Source organism: Gopherus flavomarginatus, chromosome 12 (assembly GCF_025201925.1).
Source record: "Gopherus flavomarginatus isolate rGopFla2 chromosome 12, rGopFla2.mat.asm, whole genome shotgun sequence".
NCBI lineage: Eukaryota > Metazoa > Chordata > Testudines > Testudinidae > Gopherus > Gopherus flavomarginatus.
In genome coordinates this window covers 49,455,304-49,479,828 of record NC_066628.1, presented here as the reverse complement: position 1 = coordinate 49,479,828, position 24,525 = coordinate 49,455,304, and the positions used below count along the sequence as shown (strand labels likewise).

The following is a 24,525-nucleotide window of genomic DNA, read 5'->3' as shown; positions in this document are numbered from 1 at the left end:
ACCACTGGGCAGCGCAGTCTCGGCCTAGCCTGTCTCGCTGGGATAAACCTCTGGTTTTTCAGAGGTTTAATTTCTCAGCCAGCTTAGCAGCTGCAGGAGGGAGCTGCCAGCACAGCCCCCGCAGCAGAGATGCCAGCTGATCCCCATAATCTCTGGAGGAACACAGCTGTCTCTTTAAAACAAGGCCCGTCCAAGAGACCCACCGATTATATCATCCGAGCAGCTTAGAGCAGGGGCGAGGATGGAAAAACCGCCAGTTTCCCAGGAAGGACAATAGGCTCTGGCCCAATTTCCTTGGCTTATTGTATCCCAGGAGCCCAGCACCCCTGCAGGCAAGGTGAACGCAGCAAGGCCATGGCTCGTAGGAAAACATGGCCAGGCGGACAGGAGAAAGCCAGAGCGCCAGCTTGTAAAGTAATGCTGTGGCTAGAACGAGTAGCGAGCAGAGTTTATTAGTTAGAGTGTGTGTGTGTGTGTGTGTATGTATGTGTGTGTGATGGTGGTGCAGGGGGGAGCTAGGAGCCAGGACTCCTGGGTTCTGTTTTTGGCTCAGTTGCATGGCCCAGGTCAAATCACTTTCCTGCTCTGTGCCTTGGTTAACGATACCCACCAGCTCTGTAACACACCAAGGGCTGGGGACTGAGAGCCAGTGATGGTTTCTTCTACATTAGAGTCGCATGCCTGGCGTCCTCCCAAAGCCCCACGTATCTGCTACTCAAGCTAAGGAACTCAGGAGAAACATCTCGCCACGCAAAGGGGTAGTCCTGGGCTCTCCCAAGGCTGCAACAACCGACCCACCAGCTCCAGCGCTTGCCAAGGAGAATGGCCAACGGCAGATGCTTTGGATGCGGGTGGGATATCCCACAATGCACCTGTGCGGCTGACCCCAGCAGGCCCTTACCAGTGTGTCAATCCCGGAGAGGGTATGGTTGGCGTTGTCGAGGGCATAGATCAGCTGGTACACCCCATCATTGGTCTCGCTGTTCCCATAGAACCCGATGCCGACTGCAGCACTATGGACGAGAGAAACCGCAGGTTAGAGGAGAAGGAAACGGCACAGCTGTTACCCACTGCCGGCCTGGCATGGCTCTAGCCCGGGCAGCTGGCTCTGGCCAGAGGAAGGCAAATGAATGGCAGAACTCTGAGCACCGTTACAGCACGTTCAGTGTGTGCATGAGACGTGACTCATCCCTGCTGGACGGGCCTCCTGGGGGGGAGCAGCCCGTCCTGGGCCTCCGACACGGCCAGCTGATGCCAGCTGTGACAGCGACACCAGCCCACTAGGAAATGGAATGAAGCCCCTGAGCTCCTCTCACTCCAGGGCCTTGAAACTCCCCCAACCGCTCGTCAGGGCAGCAGGGTCTCTGCGACTGCCACGGGGCTGTACCTGGCCAGTGCCCTCCTCCAGTACGGGGAGTCACCAGGAGGGTGGCTCAGGGCTTGTTAAGGGGATGGGGAGAAGCCAGGTACAGGGATGCGCCTCCCAAGCAGCTATCCCATCGCTTCTCCCTGCCCACCCATGGGTTTGGTTCAGAGGCATCAGGACTGAATCGCCCTCAGCCCCAGAGGCTGCTGAGCAGGAGAGGGAAGGTTTGCCCCGTCGCTGCCTTGGCTGTTCCTGCTCTGCGAAGGGAGGGCTTCGCCTGTCACCAGAGTCCTCCACACCCCGCAGGAGCGCCGCTCACTGAGATCCCCGCCCATCAGAGCTCCCCTTCGCCCCACAGCTGGGACTCCTGTGGAGCGGGGCGTCACTCACAAGAATGGAAAAGCAGGGGAGGGCTGGAGGGAGTCCAGATTTGAAACGAACTCAATCCTCGACACAAAGCCATCAGTAGCTTTTAGCACAGCCTGGAGCTGCCTGGCGCCTGCAGCCTGGTCAACGATCTCGTCGCCTGCCCCTGCCTCTCTCCTGCCCTTCCACAGCCACCAGAAGGAGATCTCTTGCTCACTTGTGCACAGTGAGCAGGCCCCATTCGAGAAGCAGGGTATGAGACACCGGGCACCTGCAGAACTGCCAGCGCTGCCCAGCGCACCCCAGTGGTTCAATTCCCTGCTAAGTGGCCTTGGGTGACTCACTAGGTCCCTGTGCCTCAGTTTTCCATCTGTACCAGTGTGTTGTGAGGATAAATTCATTGGAGGTGCTCAGAGACTACAGCGACAGCAGCCACAGAAATACCTGAGACTGGGCTGAGCACAAGCATCCAGGTGCTTAAAGGCAGAAGTGCCAACACCCCTGATTTGGGTCCCAGGGAAGGCAGAGGTGCCCCTCTGGGTGGGTGAGAGGAGAGTCTCTGCTCACGCTGGGGCTTAGCAAAGCTCGAAGCCAGATACACAGGTTGGATTTGAAGCCAGCCCCTGCGAATGCTGCGAGATTTAGGCCGCAAGGCCTGGCAAAGCAGATTAAGAGAATCTGTCAGAAAAGAAAACGCTGCCTCTGATTAAACCTGCTCCTTGGTTAATCCCCAGGAGGGGACAAGGAGTGAAAGCTGGGTCTCCTGCTAGCCTCTCCTTGGCCTTGTGAGCCAGCTGGCCTCAGGGACCCACTGCAGAGCCCAGGAGCCATGCCACAGGCACCCGCTCAAGCTCCAGCGACCTCAGCTCTGCTGCCTGCCTCACAGATACCCCCAGCAGCATCCCCTCCACATCCACCCTGGTCTAGGTGTCAACTGCCGAGCCGGACTGACGAAGGGGTCTACGGGCTTTGCTCGTGTCCCAGGTGCTCAACTGTATCACGTGCACACTTCTCCCTGCTCCTTGACAGAGCCACCATGCCTCCCGCAGGGTCCTGAGCGGGAAGGCAGGGCTATCTCTCAGCACCGGGCAGCCAGAGAGTTGGGTTCAAACCCTGCCTCCGCCTCACCCGCCCCAGAAAGGCAAAGGGAGTTTCTGCTAGGTCGTTACAGGGTTTTGAGGGCCTCCCAGAGGGACTGCAGGGCGTTCTTGTGGCCTATGGACCTGCCTTGTAGGGGCCCGGCCCGCTACATGGGGTGAAACTCGCAGAGCAAGGTGAAGTGCTGATGCAGCTCCCAGCCGGGGAGCACGCGGCCTAAGGACAGGGCCCCGACAGCACCGCGCCTGGCGGCTCCCACGCCCTCTGCGCAGAGGCTTGGCTGCTGGGCCCGAGCGCTTGGGGGGCCCTGGAAGGGAGGAGCAGTGAGTGCTCGGCACGGCTCCTGGAAAGCAGGCCCTCGCTGCTCCCCCACTCCCAAGTGCAGCTGTCAATGAACATGATGGAGAGCAGCCAGCTCCCCCCATTAGCCTGTTAATGGCTGCGCTCTGCTCCAAAGAGGCTCCACTTAGCCAGGGATGTGAGTTTGGGCGCCTCTGGGGGGCTATAAAGCCCTGGGCTCGGCCTCCTCCTCGAGCCGCAGCACTCCACGGGCCCCCGCAGCCTGGAGCAGCGCCAGCCGCCCCCAGCACTTCTAAAGCACAAGGAGGGAGGGGCTTACAACCGCCACCTACGAGACCTCTCCAGGCACCGTGCAGTGCTCCAACACCACCACCCTTCCCACCGTGTTCCCAGCCTTTCATTCCCCCAGGGCGACAGAGGGAAATGCTCACCAGTGAAATGAGTGTGAGTCCTGCCCTAGTCCTTAACGGGCACCTGGCATTGCAGCTTTAGTGCAGCTTGTACTGTGCTCGGCAGAGGCCCAGCGCTGCCATGGTATGGGATTGGGACCCAGTGGCACAGCTGCAGGGTAGCCTGACACCAGAACGGCAGGGGATTGTGCATATGGGCTCGACAGCTGTGGCGGAGCCAAACTTTGCAAGGGCAGGTGGCACAGCACCGGTAGAGCCATGGGGCCAAAGGCATGGCTACCGGGGGGGATGCCAGCTACAAACACTGCCTTCACCCTCATCTACAATGCCAGAGCCCGGATGCACTCTCAGCGGTGCACAGCTGCCGCCCGTGTCACTTGCGAGTCTCTTGGGAAGCCCCAGGGGAGTGAGGAAGTTGGGCAGCATTTGCTTGTCACTGAGAAGAGGAAACACTGATTCCTCTCCGAGCAGCCCGAGAGTCACATGGAGCAGTGGTGGAATGGGCCCGGGGAGTGCGGGGAGCCGGCAGTCACGGGAAGGGCATGCTGAGCTCATCAGCAGCGTTTGCTTCTTCTTTAGAGCATGTCTATTGCCATACACTGAACTCTCTGTCTGGTCAAACGCGAGGGAAGAACAATCTCTTTATTCCCTTCCCTTGGGAGCGGATCACGCCGAAGCAATCAGGAGCCCCCGCCGCCTGGGGCAGGAGCCCTGCCTGGATGGACTGAGAAGGGGATTCCCGGCAATGCAAAGCAGAGAGCAACAGAGCAGCCCGAACCCCCAAGACGCGACCTGCGTGACAGGGTGAGGACGGGCCGATGAACAGTCAGGATTTTGTATCGGCCACCGCAGGCTGCTGGCAAATGTTCTTACAAGCTTCTGAAACCGGGGGAGGGCTTAAAAACGCCTCTGGTGAGGACATGCAACTACCAGGCAGCAGGATATGGGCATCAGCTGCCTGCCCATCGCAAGAAAGCCAAGCACCAGACTGGAGCAGAAGTGCCCAGCGGGCTTAGCGCTGCAGAGCTGAGACGGTGCCTCGCAGGGCAGAGCAGTGACTGTGGGAGCTCCTGAGCCTCGCCCTGCTCCAGGAAGGTTTAGATACAGACACGGGACCTTGAACTGGATGAGCCACTAACTCCCCTAGAGACCCCAGTCCCTCACTGCTGCCCTGACCCCCGAGTCATGCCACTCCTGACCCCTCAAGCCTGCCATGCCAAGCAGAGGCAGGGAGCGTCAGGCCATGCCACTCTCAGGGATGCTCTCTGCCAGCACCCCAGGCTGGCACTGCCCCCAGCAGGACAGCAGAGCCTCTCCCAGCTTCCTGGGACCCCTCCGGGGCCCACTCCCTGCCCCCCCTTTCTAACTGACCCAGCCTCCATCTGTACTTAACCCTGAGTCTCACGTGACCAAAGGCTGCCAGCTGTGTCAGGCCTGGGATTTGTGACCCCAATTCCCCGCTGCCCCCCGGGATCAGCCAGCACTTCCAGGAGGCTGCATGCACACGGGGCCCAGAGCCACGTTACAGCAGGAAGGGGAGATTGCCAGGGCAAGATGCAGCCTCAGACTCCAGCCCCAGACTGAGGAGCCTACGCCCAGAGAGGAGCAATCGGTATTTAAGCCTCTGAGAGCTGAATCTAATCAAAGCGATTCACATGCGCGGCTGGTCCACAAATCCAGCGACAGGCGGGAGACGAAGCCTGGGTCAGGAGGGAGCTCAACTGGGTGAAGAAGAGGATCCTGGGCACGCAACAGGGATGATGGGAAAAAAAAAAGCTGCCTGCCTCTTCCTCCTCCCCCAGCAACTCAGGCTTGGGGCTAGCCGCCCTGAGAGCCTCTCTGAAGGCAGCTGGGCTAGGGGGAAGGGAGCAGAGCCCCCGCTCCCCACAGGCATGCTCCTTCCTCTCTCTGGAGAGCCGCCTCCCCAGCTGCAAGACAGTCCGTGTTCTGCCCATCACCCTGGCATCGGGGCACCCAGGGGGGTTGTGAATATCAACTGCCCGCAAAGCACTCAGTGACGAGCGTCTTTTTCATCAGGCACCCCACTAGAAATTCCTCCCCTCCGAGCGATGCTGAGAATGGCCAGGAATCTCTGCCTAGCGGCTGTCCACTTTGTCTGGTCCCCTGCCTTTCCTGCCAGGACCTCAGCTGGAATCCCCCAGGACGCGGTGTTTGCCCCCACTTGACAGGTGGGCACACAGAAGTGGGGGACTAACCCAAGGGCACACAGCAAGTCAGTAGCAGAGCCTGGAATAGAACCCAGGAGTCCTAGCCTTACCACTGGGCCATGTTTCCGGTGGCCAGCGGCTTCAAGGTCCCCCCCAGCCCTGCCAGCTGGGCTCTGAAGGCAGCAGTCACACAGGCCCTAGGCTACCCCGCCGGGCACTCACCAGCAGATGAGGCCAGCCACCACAGCCGTCCAGGTGACACAGCAGGAGTTGGGCCGCTTGGTCTCTGATTCCTCGCCTCGTTTGCAGCTGCACAGGCAGATCACGTAGATGGTGAGGAAGAGCAGGTTGAGGCCAAGGCAGACGGCAGCCACCAGGCCCAGGAACAGCAGGGACTAAGCAAGGGAGAGACACCAGAGTCAATGCACACTCCACGCAGGCTACAAAGTACCACGGTTCAGGAAGCGCCTGAGGTCCATGGTTTGCAGGCTCCCTAGAAAGGGCCAGTGCCGGCAGGGGGCTGCTCACCACCATCCGCTGGGCTCCAGCAGTGACCAGCTCACACTCAGCGCTGGGAAAATCCACAGCCCCCTCCCACGGGAGCAGCATTTGATGAAACTCCCCCCCGCCCCAGAGCATCAAAGCATGAGGAATCTCCCAGTCCACAACGAGTTCAGCTGAGGCCTAATCAGCGCAGAGTAGAACGGAAGAATTACTTCTTGTATCTGTCCTACAACACTCCTGCTAATACAGCCCAGAAGAATGTTTGCTTTTTTTGCAACAGTGTTACACTGTAGACTCAAGATTTAGCTTGTGATCCACTCGGAGTCCCAGATCCCTTTCCACAGGACTCCATCCTAGGCAGTCATTGCCCATTTTGTATGCGTGCAACTGATTGTTCCTTCCTAAATGGAGTACTTTGCACGTGTCCTGATTGAATTTAATCCTGTTTACTTCGGACCATTTCTCCAGTTTGTCCAGATCATTTTGAATTTTAATCCTGTCCTCCAAAGCCCTTGCAACCCCTACCAGCTTGGTATCATCTGCAAATTTTGTAAGAGTTCGCTCTATGCCCTTATCTAAATCATTGAAGAAAATATTGAACAGAACCAGACCCAGAACTGATCCCTGTGGGACCCCACTCGTTATGCCCTTCCAGCCTGACTGTGAACCACTGAGAACTACTCTCTGGGAATGGTTTTCCAACAGTTATGCACCCACCTTATAGTAGCTCCATCTAGGTTGCATTTCCCTAGTTTGTTTATGAGAAGATTATGAAAGACAGTATCCAAAGCCTTACTTAAGCCAAGATATACCACCTCGGTGCTACCCCTCTAGTCACAAAACTTGTTACCCTGTCAAAGGAAGCTATCAAGTTGGTTTGCCATGATTTGTTCCTGACAAATCCATGCTGTTACTTATCACCTTATTCTCGTGTAGGTGTTTGTAAATTGATTGCTTATTTGCCCAATTATCTTTCCAGGTACTGAAGTTAAACTGACCTAATTCCCTGGATTTTCTTTATCCTCCTTCTCATAGATTGGCACTATTTGCCTTCTTCCAGTCCTCTGGAATCTCTCCCATCTTCCATGAGTTTGCAAAGATAATCGCTAATGGCTCAGATATCTCCTCAGTCAGCTCCTTAAGAATTCTAGGATGGGTTTCATCAGGCCTTGTCTAAGTAATTTTTAACTTGTCCTTTCCTTTCCTTTTTACTTCTCCCATCTCCTCTCACAGTGTACAGGTACAGTTACACTGCATACTCCAGAGGGAATTCTGTGCCAAAATATAACGAATTCTACGCCCAATATTTTAAAATTCTGCAAATTTTATTTGTCAAATAAATGTGGAGGCTGCAGCATGGCATTGGGGAGCACAGGCCACTGGCTGCACAGAGGTGGGAGATCACCCTGCAGCAAGGACTGGGCCTGCCCCAGAAACACCCATAGCCCTGCCCCCGCACCCCATGCCAGGTGCACCAGGTGTGGGCAGGCAGGCTCAGCAAGACAGGATCCAGGTATGGAGGGGCTTAGTGTGGGGGGCTCCAGATGTGGGGCAATCTGGGTGCGGGCAGCTCAGTGGGGGATTCAGGTGTAGGGGGGATCTGGATGCACATGGGTTTGTTGGGAGGTTCTGTGTGCAACAGTAATGGGACTCTGTCGGGGGTCCAGGTGAAGGTGGCTGGGGCTCGTCAGGGTGGTCCAGGTGCAGGGGGAGTGGGGCTCATTGGGGGCTGAGGCTCGCTGGGAGCTGGGCATGAGGGGGTCTGGATGCACGGGGGTTGGGCAGATGGAGAAGCAGCTCCCTGTACAGGGATCTTTCCCCTGCAGCTGAGGAGCGATGGGTGCAGGAAGCTGGGAGCAGAGGGAGTTTGCAGAGATTCCTGAAGCTGGAGAGAAATCTGGGGGTGGATCTGACCTGGCCCCAGATGTTGTGCAGGGGAAGAGGAAGAGGAAGTTCTGTCCTCCCTAACCTAGCTGAGACTAGCAGCTGAGCCTGGCACAGGGCAGGATCCACCAGTCGGGTCTTCTCCAGTCTCGCCCCATGCCCCACAGTGATTTACCTCTCTGCACGCTGCTCTGGGCACCCAAAACATCTGCTGGGGAAGGTAGCATCACTGCTCCTCGGGCTTCCCTTTGCTTCCACATTAGAAAGTCATTTTTCTGCAGGGAAGCAAAGAAATCTGCAGGGGCATAAATTCTGTGCATGTGCAGTGGTGCAGAAGTCCCCCAGGAGTAACTTCCAAAAAAAGTGTGTTCTTGACTCAGGTTAGCAGCTCGAGTTCAAACCTGTAAGACAGCTGGAGGTGGAGCTGGAGCTGCTAACTGGAGCTAAAAGCCATTGTGGTGTCTTTGCTGCTATTTGAATCCGAGTTCAGAACCCCCCTGTCTGCAGTGCAGGCAGACGCCCTAAACGGCTACGCCTTGCGCTGAAGCTCCAAGCTACGCAAGTGCTGGCTGTCACCGGGCAGTGCCACCCTCACGATGAAGCTGTCTGGTTGCCCATGAAGCAGCTCAGTGGATGTGCCACATGCCGAAGTCTTACTCCCCGTGGCCCAGCTGAGCACTGCAGCCAAACTGCCTTCCCAGCAGGAACGGTCACCAGCCATCCTGAGCACGTCACACAAACAGTGACAACTGGCCTTTCCCTCCAGTCACCTTGCTCTGTTTCCAGGTGCTTGCCATGGAGTCTAGAATAACTGCTCCCAAGCCAGGGCCGGGGAGGTGGAAAAGTGTAGCTAGACACAGACGCTAATGAGCCCAGGCACAAAGCCAGGAATGCACCCTAAGGTGCCTACTCACACCTGGCGGGCGATTTACTGATCACCTCGTTACATAGGGGCACCGCAGCCAGCATTAGAGCAGCAGCCAAGCGCATGACCCCCAGACACCGGTTATCTTTCCTGCCCGGCTACCCCAAGAGCCAGTACCATGGCCCTCGCTCCAGAGTCAGGAGCCTCTCCTCCTGCGCCAGTCTGCCATGGGCCAGGAGCCAGGCCCCAAGACACGGGTCCCTCCACGGGAGGTCACCTTCCCTAACAGATATTTATCCACCTGGCAGGCAGCAAGACAGCTGAACTGCTCTTAGGCACTCACTCAAATCACTCGCCAGGGCTCTCCTCACATGCATCTCCACCTGAGAGCGAGGAAGACAGTACGAGCAAGGCACCCTGCTCAGCTCCTGCATGCAACGTAGCTCACCTCTCTTATCTGCCCTGCAGCCGCAGTCCCCGCTCCCTACACACACCCTGCAGCCCAGGCTGCTGCGACGGGCTCAGCACATCGTTCCATCTTCAGCCAGCACAGGATATGCCTGGCAAGACGCGTCTGTTTCACACATGGAGCCTCTGGCTCCCCTGCTTTGCGAGCTGTCAGTTCAGGGTGTCTGGTTCTGATCTAAGGCCTGCCACGTTGAAGGCACGGGCGCCTCAGACCAGTCTCTGCCCTCCTCGGTCTCCATTAGGCACCGAGAGAGACGCATGAGCCAATGACCCCGTGCCCTTCAACACTGAGGAAGGTAGTGCCAGATGCATGGGGTGGGTCTCCTCCATCCCAGAGCAATGCCACCTGCGTCGCCCGTCCCAGGCTCGCCGGCTCAGCTGTTCCTGTTGCTCCTTCCTCCTCCCGGACTCCCCCTGCTCCATCCCTAGTAGCGGCTTCATTAATACCACAAACAACAGCAGGGAAAGAGTTAATCCGATGAGAGCGAGAGTTGGCGCAAGTGAAAGCTGAGATGCGACCAGAGAATACCACAAGCATAACTGCCCCCAGCCAGGGCATCTGCTAGCTTCCTGTCCAGCAAATTTACCAACTCCTGAGGGCAGGTCACTGTCATGGGACCTAAGACCTATCTTCTATATGGAGGCCAGCAGGACATGATACTGGCCCATCCGCCATGAGGCGTTCTTACTGGGTCACACTCCCATCCAGATTTGCACATACAGCAGAACCCCTCTTTTACAAACTAACGGGCGATTGAGAAGTTCATAAAAATCGACCGCCACAAAACAGAACATCTCTGAGTTCCAGCCAGTGCGCTGCGTCGCTGCTCTCCTACCCGTCAACCACGACGAAGCCATGCCCAGCGCGCGGAACGTGAAGGGACGACGCCCTATTCTCCATCAGTGTCACCGTTACGCCATGGCCAGTGCACGGAACGTGAAGGGACGCCGCCCTGGTCTCCATCAACGTCGCCGTTACGCCACGGCCAGCGCACGGAACGTGAAGGGACGCCGCCCTGGTCTCCATCAACGTCGCCGTTACGCCACGGCCAGCGCACGGAACGTGAAGGGACGCCGCCCTGGTCTCCATCAACGTCGCCGTTACGCCACGGTCAGTGCACGGAACGTGAAGGGATGCCGCCCTGGTCTCCATCAACGTCGCCGTTACGCCACGGCCAGCGCACGGAACGTGAAGGGACGCCGCCCTGGTCTCCATCAACGTCGCCGTTACGCCACGGCCAGCGCACGGAACGTGAAGGGACGCCGCCCTGTTCTCTATCAATGTCGCTGTTATGATTCCCCACCCCAGTCCCGGTCAGGAAAAATGACCGGGAGAGATGGGCACCTGTCAGTGTGGGGCTCACAAAATCGAGGTTCTGCTCTCAGATGGTTGGGGCTGGTTCTAGAGCAACATTTGCCAGGGCAGGGGGGTGGGTTAGTGGGGGAGCAGCCTGTATGGGACACACCAGACAGCAGGGAAACACAGAGTAACTAGGAGGCAAGAGCACATCCACTGGCTCCCGTTCCCCAACCTTCCTGCCACCCCCTCCCCAGCGTGACCCAAGGCAGGACTGTTTCCACCTGAAAGGGTGTCTCCTTTCACCAGGCCCTAAGGATCCTCCAAAACAGCAAGCAGGTATTAAGCGCCTCCAGTCCGCTAATCACCTTGCAAGACAGACAGTGGTGCAGTCCGTGCCCCAGGCAGTATGCAATCCGCTAGCTAGACTGCTCCAAGAATTGGGCTCCAGACTTCCTGAGGGACGCCTGGAGAGGGGGGCGTCTGGTTGAATTGCCTCTCGTTTGTGCTACAAGTCGGTTATAGCATAGGGCTGCTGCCTGGCTAGTTACAGGTTGTCATTAAAGAGATCGATTGACATCTTAATGGCTTGTATATTCCCCCTGAAGCGCAGTGGCCTCCCGTGACCTTTTCAGTCTTCCACAGTTTGATTAAGTGGCATCTCAGGCCCCTCTGTGCAGGTTGCTGAGGCCATAAAGCAGGGAGCGGGGCACTGAATTCGAAGAAGGGCAAAGCAGTCCCATAATTCAGGGAGCACATGACAGTTTAACAATAGAGGCCTCGTTCATTACAGCACAGGACAGGGCAAGAATGGGTTTCTAGTGAAAGGAACGTAGACCCAGCACTACTCATCTATCTTCCCCATGACAGACAGACACACACACACAGAGTGTGTGCGTGTGAGAGAGATCCACACAACAATCTTTATACTAACGATGGCTCACATTTGCAATGGTTCCAGTGTAAATGGCTGTTCACACAGTGAACCCCCTCCTGGATCGAGGGGAAGAGACGCACAGCCCCAGACCCAACACTGACGCTGTGCGGCTCTGCCTCAATTTCCCCACCCACAAAGCAGGGACAGTCTGGTCCCCGCCCTGCAGGGGATGCGTTAGGGTGTAACTCTTGCTGTCCCTTTCTACCGGGGACTTCCCGCCCCAGATTTTAGGCACCTGGCCAACTTCCTAGGTCCTGTGGAGCTCTCACCCCCCACCCAGCGTGGGGCCAGCCAGGAAGGAGATAGGGAGCATCGTTAGCGCATCATGCGCATCATTTGTATTCCACTGCTGTGTTTCCCGGGACCAGAACACAATGCCAGTTCCCGCAGCCCTGGAGCCTTTCATGAAACTGGTTACGTGGCTGAAAGGAGAAAGGGCCCCAAACCATCCTGCAGTGCAGAGTGCGGCCTTGGGGCAGCTGTGCGGATCCCAGGATACTAGAGATGTTACCGCAGCCGCCTCATCTCCCTTTAAACGATCAGTCGGCTGCAGCCTGAAAAGCGCCCTGAGGGAGAATCATGGACTGAGCTTCCAAGCCCAGATGGGCCGGGGTTCCACAGAGCTGAACCTCCCGGTGTCAGCCGCACGGACATCCTCTCCTGCAGTTCTCCCCTCACCCGGTGCTGTGGGAACTAAAAACACACGCTAACAAGTTGCAGACCCTGCTACTGCACACCCTCCCCTGCCCAGCCATTTCCTGGCACCGAGGGCTCCAGGGTCATTAGCGGCCCCACTTGCCTGCCAAGCCCAATCAAATCTAAGAGGCTGGCTTCGATTACTCCAGCTAATGCAGGCCAGAGCGCGGGAGGAGGCTGCTGGGGAAAGCCACGCTGCAGGGCTCTTTGTCAAGGAGTTCTCCGCCTGAACGGCAAGGGAGAATGCACCAGCAGGAATCACTTCTCTCCATAACGGGCAATTACTCCTGCAGCCCTAACAAACGGTGCCAGTGCCTCCCCGTCCAGGGCTCTCCATTTCCAGAGCTGTAATTCCCCTATAGATGGGCTGCCCCACGACAGCCACCTCAGACATTCCCGCTTACGTGAGGGCCTCAACATGGTGATTCAAGCACAGGCCCCCACTGTTCGGGGCCATCTTTACCAGGAGGTGGGTCACAGAGAGACGACAGGTCCCAGCATGCAACACGCCAGCTTGAGCGGAGTAGCAGACTGACGGTTGCATGCTATGTCTGCTAGGGTCATACCTCCATGGTCCAGATGTGGGCAGCTGTTATTCACTCCCATGCAGGGCCAATCGGGGTAGGCCCCGTGCTCCTGGCATGTTACCAACACAGGCTCCCCGCCCTCCACCAGGCAGGACTTGGCATTGCCCCAGTGACAAGAACCTATAGAAGAAAAGGGAGAGGAGCACATGGCATGCAATCCACACCACAGAACGCACAGCTTCACATGGCTCAGCCAACCTACGGAACTCATTGCCAGGGGATGCCGTGAAGGCCAAAGGTATAACTGGGCTCAACAAAGAATTAGATGCATTCCTGGAGGAGACGTCCATCAATGGCTATTAGCCAAGATGGTCAGGGACACCAGGCCATGCTCAGGGTGTCTCGTAGCCTCTGACTGACAGAAGCTGGGCCTGGATCGCTCAGTGATTGCCCTGTTCTGTTCATTCCCTCTGAAGCACCTAGCTCCAGCCACCGTCAGAAGCCAGGACGCTGGGCTAGGTGGGCTGTCCTTGTGACGCACAGCAGGCATCCCTGGAAGCCTCGTGTCCTCAGCAGCACTGCATGACTCCCACCACAGAGGCAGACAGCAATCACCGTGCAGGGTGTGACCCTCTCCCAGGATGCACAGACGGGAGCAACAGCAAAGGAGCTCATCGCAGGATGGTCCTGTGGGTACGGCACTGGACAGGGCCTCAGGAACCACGCGTTCTAGCCCGGCTTGGCACGACCGTGGGCAACTTGATTGCGAGCTCACTGGAGCAGGGACTCTCTCACCGTGCACACAGCAGGCCCCTCTGAGGCATTACACTGGTGCAACGCAAATCCTGACACACAACAGCTCAGGCAGACACCATCTTCCTTTAGCTTCCAGTTCCCTTATATTTAACACCTCCCTTCCCGGATCAGGAAACCTCAGAGCGTGACTGGCTGATGACAGTGACTCAGATGAACTCCTGATGCTGACCCCCCTCTGGCAGGGATCTTCTCCCACTCCCTTCCTCAGCCAGAGGCAGGCCCATGTCCTGCTCGGCCTGCTCCCCCTGCCCTTTTATTTTGGTGCACTTGTCACTGCATATTTTTATCCCAACCTTTGTCAGCCGTTCACCCGCTTCTAGGGGCAGGGAGCAGCAGCAGCTCTGCACTGCTCCAGGGGCAACTAGCTTAGAGCAGAATGAGCCCAGTGACAAAGGGGAAAGCAGCTTTGATCACCTGGCTCACACACAGCGACAGAAGGTCTGGTACCGAGCCTGCAGCTTCCATCAGCCCAAATTTCTGCTCCTCCATCTCGCCTCCCGACAGCAGCTCTCTGAAGGAGGGACGCCCTCATCCCCTCCGGTTTCAATAAAGCCACGTTTGTCCCGTCGGCTTTCATGCACCCTTCTCCCCACCTGCTATTGCATTGCTGTTTTGCATCAGTGGAGGAGCTGGTACCAGCCCAGAAATGGCAAGGCCCAGGGGCTCTCAGCTCATCGAAAGCCCCATGTTACAGACCCAGCTCTCACGTCCCAGGATGCTCGGCCACAGACCGGCCGAGGGAGCACGTCCTTTTGGACTTGCTTTGTGGGTGGCCCTTGCAGTTACACCACACTGCGAGTGGCTGGTAAGAGGCTCTTTCCAGGAGCCAGATGGGCACTTGCTCATAGTGGGTTAGACCAGCACCAGCCCTGGGCTGGGTGGAGCCAGTGCTGTGGCAGGAGGTGTGTTAGAGGTGGGGGAACAGTTAGGACCAACCCAACCCTACAAAGTGTGAAAGCAAAGCTGCACCAGCGGGCAGAAAGGGGAGAGGAAGCTGACGAGGTCACAGGCAGGAGAGGAGCTTGGAGCAGCTCAAAGCCGCTGACCGGACTGAGCCGGATCCCATTGGGAACAGACACAGGAAGGGCGTGAAAGGGTGTCATTTGGAGGCAGGCACAATGATTAACCTGAGGTGACCAGGCACAGGGACCCTGCTTGTTCTGGGGACGTCCTTGGTCAGTTCTTTGCAGCAGGAATCCTGGCACCCAGGCTGGAACTTGCCACACACTTCCGGACCAGAGGGAGAGTGAGGTGGCAGGTCTGTCCCACCGTTAAAACAGAGCTTTCAGCGAGCACTGGGGCAGAGTCCGGAAGCTGGCGCTGGGATCTCTCTGCGAGGCTGCACCCTTGAACTGTGCTGAAATCTCTATGAGAGAGAGGACAAAGCGAGGGCCCCGCCTTGCACCCAGTGCTGTCACCTCTGGGGACCCCAGTCAGGAAAACAGAGGCCAGGGCTGGAAGAGCAGGCTTACTGGGCCTAGTCCCAGCCATTAGCTCAGAGCAGAGCTGCGGGATGTTGGGGTTGCACAAGAAAGCCGTTCTGGCCACATCCTCTCCCTCTCACTGCACACACTCCTCTGGGGGAAGGTGGGGCTGATAAACAGGGCATCGGGGTGACCCTGCAAAGAAGGCATGGTTCTGCTATAGAGCAGACAGGTCGTTCTTCTCTGAAGCCCTGGGCTTTCCGAGGTGGACTGGTCCCCACGCCCCCCATGACACACAACCCCTGAAGGGAGTGAGACAAACCTGGCACATCGGGGGTCAGGGCTTAGACCCTCCAGCTATGATCATCAGTTAAACCACACCCGTGCCCATGGGACAGGCACGCCCATCACACCACGCAGCATTGCGTTGGCACCAAAGCGTGGCACAGGTCCGAACCAATCCTCACCCCCCGCCAGGAGAAAGGCGAGTCTCGCTGTGCAGCGGGGAACTTGGCGGAGCTTCCGGTCCCCCAGCACTGGGTTTAGGAGACACGAGCCCGGCTTGACGCTTCTCCTCCAATGCACATTCTGCCAGGCCATGCTGCCAAGCCTGGGCACCACAGGACCGGTCTGCCCCCTGCCCCGTACACATCTCCCTGGGCACCACAGGACCGGTCTGCCCCCTGCCCCGTACACATCTCCCTGGGCACCACAGGATCGGTTGGCCCCCAGCCTCTGTACACATCTCAGTTCCAGTGGAGTGACCCAGTGACTGCCAGAGAGCTGGGTGTGCAGATAAGCCCTGGGTGCTTTCTGGCCCCCACGGGACGCCCGGCAGGGTCTCTGCCATCTTACACTCCCACTTCTCACTCTACAGCAACCCGAGGCCACCCCGCCCCCCTTGGAAGGGACGAAGGGGGTGCACGCTGGCTATGGGTCAGCTGACCAGGAACACTGCAGCGAAACAGTCGGTGCGGGCGAAAAGGTGCTGGCCATGCAGGATGGGAGGGCTCTCAGGGTTCCCTGCCGGCCTCCTGCCACAGGCATGGCCCCTGGACACTGCCATGTCTCTGCCTGGAAGCTGGGTCTCCATTCAGGGCAGTAACTTTCCCGGCAGGCCGCACAGCTCCGTGTCGGCTCCCGGAGAGCCAGGCTCAGAGATGGCAAACGCCTGTGTTTGAACAGGCTGTGTAGAAGAGAAACCAGATTCAAAAGCCACCCAAGAGCACAGGTGTCATGTGTCCTCAGCAGCTTCTGCCCGAAGCGAGTGGACAGTGCTGCCACTGCTAGCGTGCTCAGCCTGAGAGCCTGTCCCAGCGCCAAGCCCTCGATTCCCTGCAGCCAAACCCAGCCAGGCTGACGAGGTGTGCTCCTTCCAATGGAGACCTTGCCACAACCCTGCAGCACGTCCCCTTCCACCCAGGTAACAGCGCTGCATACTGACTCACTCCACTATTGCTGGCTTCCATGCCCCCTCTACACACTGCTACACTGCATGCTACCCCAGGGGTGGGCACATTTCCGCACGCTGCCTGTAAGCTACGGGATCGGAGGTGCTATGAAAATGTTATCCACGACCTACAGCCCCAGCACCCCCCTCCTCCCCACGTCAAGCCCCATCCCAAAGTGAGCAGCACCGTGCACTCACTCAGCGGCAGCTGCTGGGCTCCGAGCAGCAGAAAACCCGCCGGACACCTTTGCACGGAAGGTGACAGGGCTGCGAAGGGCTTCCTGTGCGAGGCTGTATTGTTTGAAGGTTTCCTTCCTGCCCAGCCTGGTTTGGCACAGCTGTGCTTAATAGTGAGCAGATATGATCTTATCAAGGCAGCTGGAATCGAGTGCACCACCGGCTCCCGATGGCACGAGACCAAGCAGGAACCGCTCCCCCTAAGTTATTATTGGCAGATAATGGGCAGGCTCCACAGCACTCCCTGGAGAGAACTGCATGGGATTCAGAGCTAAGCAAGGGCCGATGCGCTTTGCAGCTCTGATTACATTGCAGCTGACTCTACCCCATTGAGCAGCCCCTCCGAAAGGGCTCTGGAGTGCTGAACGGAGCCGCGAGGGGCGCTTTTCCTGGGGAGCGGTGCGTTCATGGCGGGGAGGATTAAAGAGGAAAAATAATAGCCATACATGTCCGTATATTGTCTTTCCGCCATGTGTGCTTTGTGGACTACATGCAGGCAGCACCAGGGACACGCACCTACCCCTGGGGAGGAACGCACCGAATAGGGGTGCGAGTGGTGTGTTTTTAGCAGAGGACAGCGGGACAGGCCCCTAACTCATGGGGACTGGTGTCCACAGGCAACAGACAGGTGCTTCAGGGGGCAGAGCTCCATTTTGGTGGTGCTACAATTTCTCCTGACTAGAACAGGCCCTGCTTTAAGCTCTGCTTTAGGCCGGAGTGGGAGCAGGAGGGGCCCTTCAGACAGGAGCTAAGCCCCAGTGAGGGGGCTGGAGCACAGAGTGAGGGGAGACCGGTGTGGCTGCTCTGGCAGAGGAGCTGGTAATGCTGCGCTCTACCCGGCTTGGTGAGCCGGTCCCCCCGAGCTTACCTCGGCTTCCCGCATAGTGCTGCATTCAGTGTCCACAGACCCTGTGACTCTCTCCTAAGGGTGGCCGTGGGCTCTCAATGGATCTCAGAGCCCCTGGGCTCTGATCATCCAGATCCGCTCCAACGCTGCAGGGCCAGGTCCCGAAGCCACCAGCCAAGTCCCATGTCCAGGTGGCACATCCTGAGCAGGCCTGTATCCCAGGAAGGAGAACTGGGGCCCACCCGCAGCGAGCAGGGACGGAGCCACACGCATCGAGATGGAGGAGCTAGCCGTCGCTCGGGTCCACGCTCCAGGTGACCAACACCTCATCCGCATCGGTCCCCTTCTGGTTATAGCTCTGCAGGCCTAGCACCGCCAGCACCTCCCTCCATCGGCAGCACCCTCCACCCAGCTCCCCAGGGCCTGTCCAGCACCGATCAGAACAAGTGATTCCAGTCATAGGCACCCCACCACCCACCTGGCAGCTACTCAGAGCTGTCCACTGTGCTGCCAGCCACCTCTTGCTGCTTACAAGCCCCCATTAGCTTCCTCACGCCGCGCTACTTTTCCCTGGTGGAGAAGCTCATAGGAGGCAGGATCAGCCGATGCCACCAGTCAGGCTCCAAAGTACCTTGTACCTGTTGTTAAACAGACATTCAGAGGCACAAATCAAGCCAGGGTGGGCACTACGAGAGCACGGGGAACTTCTCAGCACCAACGGCCGGGCGTTTGTCCTCCAAACAGCTCAACGGTGCTTCAAGGGACACGTCAGCTTACTCAGAAAGAGCCGTCTTTGCAGGTGTTTGTGAGCAACCCAGCAGGCGAGATCAACGAAGGAGGGGGGAAAAACTTGAAGTGGCTTTTCCTTGCAGAGGGACCTGCTCTCTGCATTTTGCCCAGCCTGGTCAGTGGAGTGGACCAGTCACATCCTGGTTCTCATGCTCCAACTCACCAATTGTGACGTACTGACCCGCCTGGCCGTCCCACATTGTCGAATGGACAGATGGGGTCCCAGGGCGAGAGTCACTGCTCACGTTCAAAGCTGAGATACTTAGGTTTTAGGCGCAAATTCAAAAACAATGTTCTCAATTAGTCTCCCCTCCCCCCACCAGCCATGTCACTCCCCGTTTCCCCCCGTTTTGCCAACAACAGCCATTCCCGCTGTCTGTGGAGCTCATCTCACAGACAGGTAGTAAGAAAAGGACGCGCCTCTAACCCCACGGGCTTGTGCTTAAAGTCCTGTACTCAATTAGCATCGGGTGGAATCAGCATGTTTTCCAGTGTAACTGGAAACCTTTGGCCACTCCCTGTCAATCATCAACTGTGTAAAATTTTCTGCATTTCTGTAATGACTTGCAACTCAAAGTTCTTTGGGAATTATATCGAGGAGGCACCCCTGAAATGCAGACACCGCTGGGGCAGAGGGTGGCAGTCAACCAGCAGAGAGTACAACAGCATCACAGGAGGGGGGATAATGACAATGCAGTAACTTTTAATGTCTCCTCCACGGGCCAAGCCCCCAACAAACAGCATGGCACTGTCTGAAGGCCTTCGGAGGCTCTGGGAGTCAGTGCTGCTGGGTTTCAACCCGGGGTTCCCTCCTGGAGGTGACTGAGCTGTCCCCTGCCAACAAACCACAAAAGCCCAGACACTCTCTGTAGCACACCCACAAGGACAGGGCTGTAACACTGCTCGGCTGTGCAGGCCCAGAAGGCCTAGCAATGCACAGAGGAGGGACAGGTAGGACTGGCAGTGGGAGGGTGCGAAAGGGTCAGTCAGTGGGACAGAGCTAGCAGCAGGACCGATGGCTGGAAAAAGAAGTGCGCCAATGCCCACGTCCCCTGCTTTCCAGCATCCCGTGGTCATGGCTGCGTCCTCTGCTTTGCTTTGACAGGAAAGACGCCACCCACGCACCTTGCTGCGCTGGAAGAGTATTACGGAGGGCAGGGGATGGGGGGGTACAGTACAGTAATTGCCCTGAGAGCCCCTTGAAGGGGGCTCCAGAAGATGAACTCAAGTATCCTTTGCCCTGCACAGCTCGTAACCGTGGCTAGCACGTCCAGGGAGGCAGATGGTGTGTAAACGGCTACTCCAGCCGATCACTCCCTGCACCTACAAACAGTCTGAAAACACCAAAGGACAGGAGAACACCTGGGCAGCTTCCCACTGCCCCCAAAACGTGTTCCATCCAAGACCTAACATTACAAAGAGTGGCGACTCCCTTCCTGTGGGTTGGGTTCAGAGGAGTGCGACAAAGGCCCTGCTAGCACAAGAGAGCGCTGCTTTCTGGGTGGCACTAATGGAATCCAATGCTTTAGAGGCCCAGGCGAGCAGAAGAGCAGCAGTGATTCAAAGTCCCTTTGTCTGCTTCCCCCTCTTCATTCACGGACGAGAGACTGACTAGAAAGTTGCCATTTCTGCTTTTCTTCCCAGCCTGGTGCAAGGCCTGGGCTGCAAACCCTGCAAGGGGATGTTTTGCTGGGAAGAGAAGAACTTTGCATTTCAAGAAACATTTTGCAGATTTTTTTCCCTCAATACCTAAGTTTGGCCAAACCTTTAATGTGCACACAACCCCTAAAATGCTGGGCCTGGCTAGCGACTCCCTGCAGCCAGCCGCACTCAGAATGACAGCGAAAACAAACAGAACGGGTTTCAACATTAACACAACTGAGTAAATTGCTGATTCTTGCACACAGGAAAGTGTGGTTAGGAGGCAAGAGCCGTTACCTTTGTAAATACCATTTCAGGTGACAACTTAATCTGCAGGACTCGGGGAGGGGGGACATACAGGGTGCCATGCCATCTGTGGCCTAGAAATCAGCATTCTCTGCTTACTCTACAGGTTCTTCCCCAGCAGCTCACCCCCCCATGAGATGAGTATCTGCTCCACCTTCCTTTTTTTTTTTTTTAAAGAGCAAACAAAAGATCCACATGCAGCATGAGTGTGGAGGAAAAAGCTACCTGGAAATTGGAAATTTTCCCATGGGAAGCAGGGATGGGTCCCACCTCCCCTACCCAGAGCTCCCTCTGATTTCCAGCAAATCCATTTGGTAACTACACAAACTTTCCAAAGGCAATTCCCCATCCCCCTCTCCACACAGCCCCACAGGCAAAGCCCGTTGGGTTGGGAAAGGTTCATAGCCATAGCCAGGCTGGGTGCAGAGACCAGATTTGGGGGAAGGCCTGGGATGCATTAATTCTATTCAGGTTCTTATTGGCGGTACCCAAGCTGCAGGTCGGGGGACTGGGGTGTAATGAGAAGGGGCCAGCTACTGCCCTACTAGGGCCTGAATGGGGGGCTCTGGGTACCAGTTTTCTGGTTGCTCCCCTACTGGGGGTGGAAACTGCCATGGGTTGGCAAGGGGGGGGGCTGAGGAGCTGGAGAGCCTGCAGGGATGCTGGTGAGGCAGAGGGTATGGGGCACGCAGACTGCCCTGGGTAGGTGGTTAGCACGCCAGGGAATCGGCATATGGGGGTGCTGCCCCGGGGAAGTTGGCAGCACACAAGGGTGCACTAGGGTGACCCCAGAGCTGCCCCTCCAGGTTTGCAGTGTGCAGAGGGTGGTGTGTGTGGGGGTTACACAGGAGAAATGGCCCTGAGGTGGCAGGTGTGAATTGACTGCACTGGGGCTTGCAATGCACAGGGTGTGGGGGAGGCACTAAGGGGGGGGAGGATGGCACACAGAGCTGGGGTGCAGGTGCCTGGGGGATGCCCCAAGCCGTAGTGCTGTTAGGGAGGAGGGGGGGCTGGGTGCAAGGGGGCTGCCAGGAGGAGGGTCTGGGGAGGAGAGAGGCTGGGTGCACGGGGGCTACCGGGGAGAGGACCCGGGGGCTGGGAGGGTCCGGGAGCTGCCGGCGAGGGGAGGACTGGGTGCATGGGGGCTGCCAGGCGCAGGGTGCACGGGGGCTGGGTACACGGAGGGAGATGAGGGGCTGGGTCCGCAGGGGCTGCCGGGGAGTGGGGGGAGGGTCCAGGGTCTGCCGGGGGGCCGGGTGCACGGGGGCTGCCGGGGGGAGGGACCGAGGAGGGGAGGGGACCAGGATGCACGGGGGCTGCCTGGGGAGGGACAGAGTAGGAGGGGGCCGGGAGCTGTCGGGGAGCCGGGTGCACGGGGGCGGGCCAAGGGAGGGACGGGGGCTAGGTGCCCGGGGGGGCGGTCGGGGGCTGTCGGGGAGCCGGGTGCAGAGGCCGGGTGCACGGGGGCAGGAGGGGGACCGGGTGCACGGGGGGGGGAGCTGCCGGGGGGGGCTGGGGAGGAGGAGGACCGGGTGTACGGGGGGGGAGCTGCCGGGGGGGCTGGGTAGGAGGGGGACCGGGTGCACGGGGGGGAGCTGCCGGGGGGGCTGGGGAGGAGGAGGACCGGGTGTACGGGGGGGGGAGCTGCCGGGGGGGCTGGGTAGGAGGGAGACCGGGTGCACGGGGGGGAGCTGCCGGGGGAGGCTGGGGAGGAGGGGGACCGGGTGAACGGGGGGGGAGCTGCCGGGGGGGGCTGGGGAGGAGGAGGGCCGGGTGCACGGGGGGGGGAGCTGCTGGGGGGGGGCTGGGGAGGAGGGAGACCGGGTGCACGGGGGGGGAGCTGCCGGGGGGGGCTGGGGAGGAGGGGGACCGGGTGAACGGGGGGGGAGCTGCCGGGGGGGGGCTGGGGAGGAGGAGGGCCGGGTGCACGGGGGGGGGAGCTGCTGGGGGGGGGGCTGGGGAGGAGGGGGACCGGGTGCACGGGGGGGGAAGCTGCCGGGGGGGGCTGGGGAGGAGGGGAGCTGCCGGGGGGGGCTGGGGAGGAGGGGGCCGGGGGGCGGGGTCCCGGGTCCGGACCCACCTGCTGGTAGTCGGGCTGCTGCGGGCGGAAGGCGCTGGGCACGGGCTGCAGCCGCAGGCTGACGTGCGGGAAGCGGTGCAGCCAGGCGGCCCACCAGGGCGCCAGGTAGTCGGCGCGCGCGGCCAGCAGGGCCATGGCTGCGGACCGGCTCCTCGGCGCGCGGCTCCAGCCCCGGCCAGCGCCCCGCCCCCGCGCGGCCCCGCCGGGCCAAGCCCCGCCCCCTCCCGGCCCCGCGGGCCGAGCCCCGCCCCCTCCCGGCCCCGCGCGGCCCCAGCCCCGCCCCCTTCGGGACGGCGCGGGCAGGTCCCCTGCCCCCCCGAGCCTAGGGGCTGAGCCCGCCCCCCAGAACCTGCTGGGTCTGTAGGGGCTCTGCCCTTTCCTCAGCAACAGCTATAGGGGCATTGCCCCCCCGCCAGCCTGCTGGCTCTATACGGGCACCGCCCCTGCCCCACCCACTCCCTGCGGGCTCTATGGGGCACCCCCTCCCTCCACCGCCCACTCCCTGTGGGGGCTATAGGGCACTGCCCCCCCTCCGCCCCCAGCAGGCTCTATTGGGGCACGGCCCTTCCAAAGACTGGAGCCTACATTTGCAAGCCAGGCCGGTGCAGAGCTTCCCCAAAGGACATTAGAGCTGTGGGGAAAGCGGCCGGGGAGGGACATGGCCTGGTTTTAAAATGGGAGCTATAAAGGGCAGGCGGGGGGGATCCTTGTGTGCAGCGCTCAGGGAAAACAAGCTAGAATCCTGCTCAGCTAGTGCTGGATAATAATTGGGCATTAAAATCGGAGCTGAGAGCAAGCCCTGCTGGTGTACTCGGAGCCCGATGAAATCCCCACTGCTCCCACCAACAATTTGGGCAACAAAGCAAAAATGCAACCCCCAAGGAGCAGGATCAGTAGCTATAGCACAGGCCTGGGGCTCCAGATTCCTGGGTTCCTCCCTGGATTCTCCTACTGACTCACTACATGACCTTGGGCGAGTTGTTTCTCTTCTCTGGGGCTCCGGCACCTCTCCATTTGTAAAAGAGGGAGCTTGATGCTCACCCCACAGGCCTGCAGAGAGCCTCTCTTCATGCCTGTTAGAAAAACACCGAGATCTCTGAAGGGCACAGTATGGCCACGCAGCACCACCAGTGTCTCGGCTTCCGTTGCTCCTGGGCTGAGAAGTGACCCCCCACCCCCACGTGGACTGAACTCTAGTTTTCCTGATGCCAAGTGTGCTGGCTGCTTCCAAACAGTTTCTGAAGCAAGCAAATGGAGCTCAGAGCCTGCCCCTTCTTCCTCTAAGATCCCTTTTTGACACTCTGTACCTCGGGGGACACCCTACACCCCCATGTTCATCTTTATAAAATGATTGTGTAGTATCTAATACAAAGTTTGTCATGTTGGGTGTCTTCGGAAGGCTCATAATACACTGAGCATTGTTGTTCTAATGATGTTATAGTAATTGTTACAGTAATGTTATAAGGTTATAGGTTATAATTTCATGTATGTAGTTATGAGGCTGAAGATGTATCCTCATGGCTTAAAGCAAGCCCATGCAAAAACTCTCCAAGAACAGAGAGGCAGTTCACACCTCATTAGGGCATGGATGGGACAAATCCAGCCCAGCCTCACAGGAACAACAGACACTGGCTTAGGCAGCTACAAAAGAATCTGTTAGACCCTCCAGGGAGTCACCCCCCTTCCTTTGGTCAGTTTGGGACTGCAATGAGGTACTGCTCACCTGACTCTGAAGTGAGGGGAGGGGGGAGGGCAAGCCAAGAGGAAAGAAAGGACATGATAAAACGGAGAGACATTTTGCCAAGCTCTCTCTCTTCCACCTACATCCACAGATACCACCACCAAGTGACTGAAGCACTGATCAAAGAGGAGAGCCTGGCTGAAAAGTAACCAGCCAGCCTGTGGTGCATCTACATTTTTAAGACATTGCAAGTGTTAAGATCAGCTTAGAATGTATTTTGCTTTTATTTCATTTGACCAGATCTAACTTGTTATCCTTCACTTATAATCACTTAAAATCTATCTTTATAGTTAATAAATCTGTTTGTT

The 24,525-nt window shown here is 58.3% G+C and overlaps 1 protein-coding gene across 3 annotated transcripts in view; it reads right to left on the bottom strand.

The window, feature by feature from the left end:
* The window catches only part of TTYH2 (tweety family member 2), a 39,588-nt gene extending 16,977 nt beyond the window's left edge, over window positions 1–22,611 (bottom strand). The window contains exons 1-4 of one of the 3 annotated variants that reach the window (XM_050920813.1): window positions 22,477–22,535; window positions 12,926–13,066; window positions 5,931–6,103; window positions 902–1,013 (exon numbers count right to left, since the gene is read on the bottom strand). In XM_050920813.1, coding sequence (XP_050776770.1) covers window positions 902–1,013; window positions 5,931–6,103; window positions 12,926–12,931 — 291 coding nt within the window. In that variant the 5' untranslated portion in view covers window positions 12,932–13,066; window positions 22,477–22,535. Of the gene's footprint in view, window positions 1–901; window positions 1,014–5,930; window positions 6,104–6,236; window positions 6,317–12,925; window positions 13,067–22,476 lie in introns of those variants that run through there. The other 2 variants (XM_050920811.1, XM_050920812.1) reach the window with 2 other exon arrangements.
* Window positions 22,612–24,525: the final 1,914 nt, after the last annotated feature.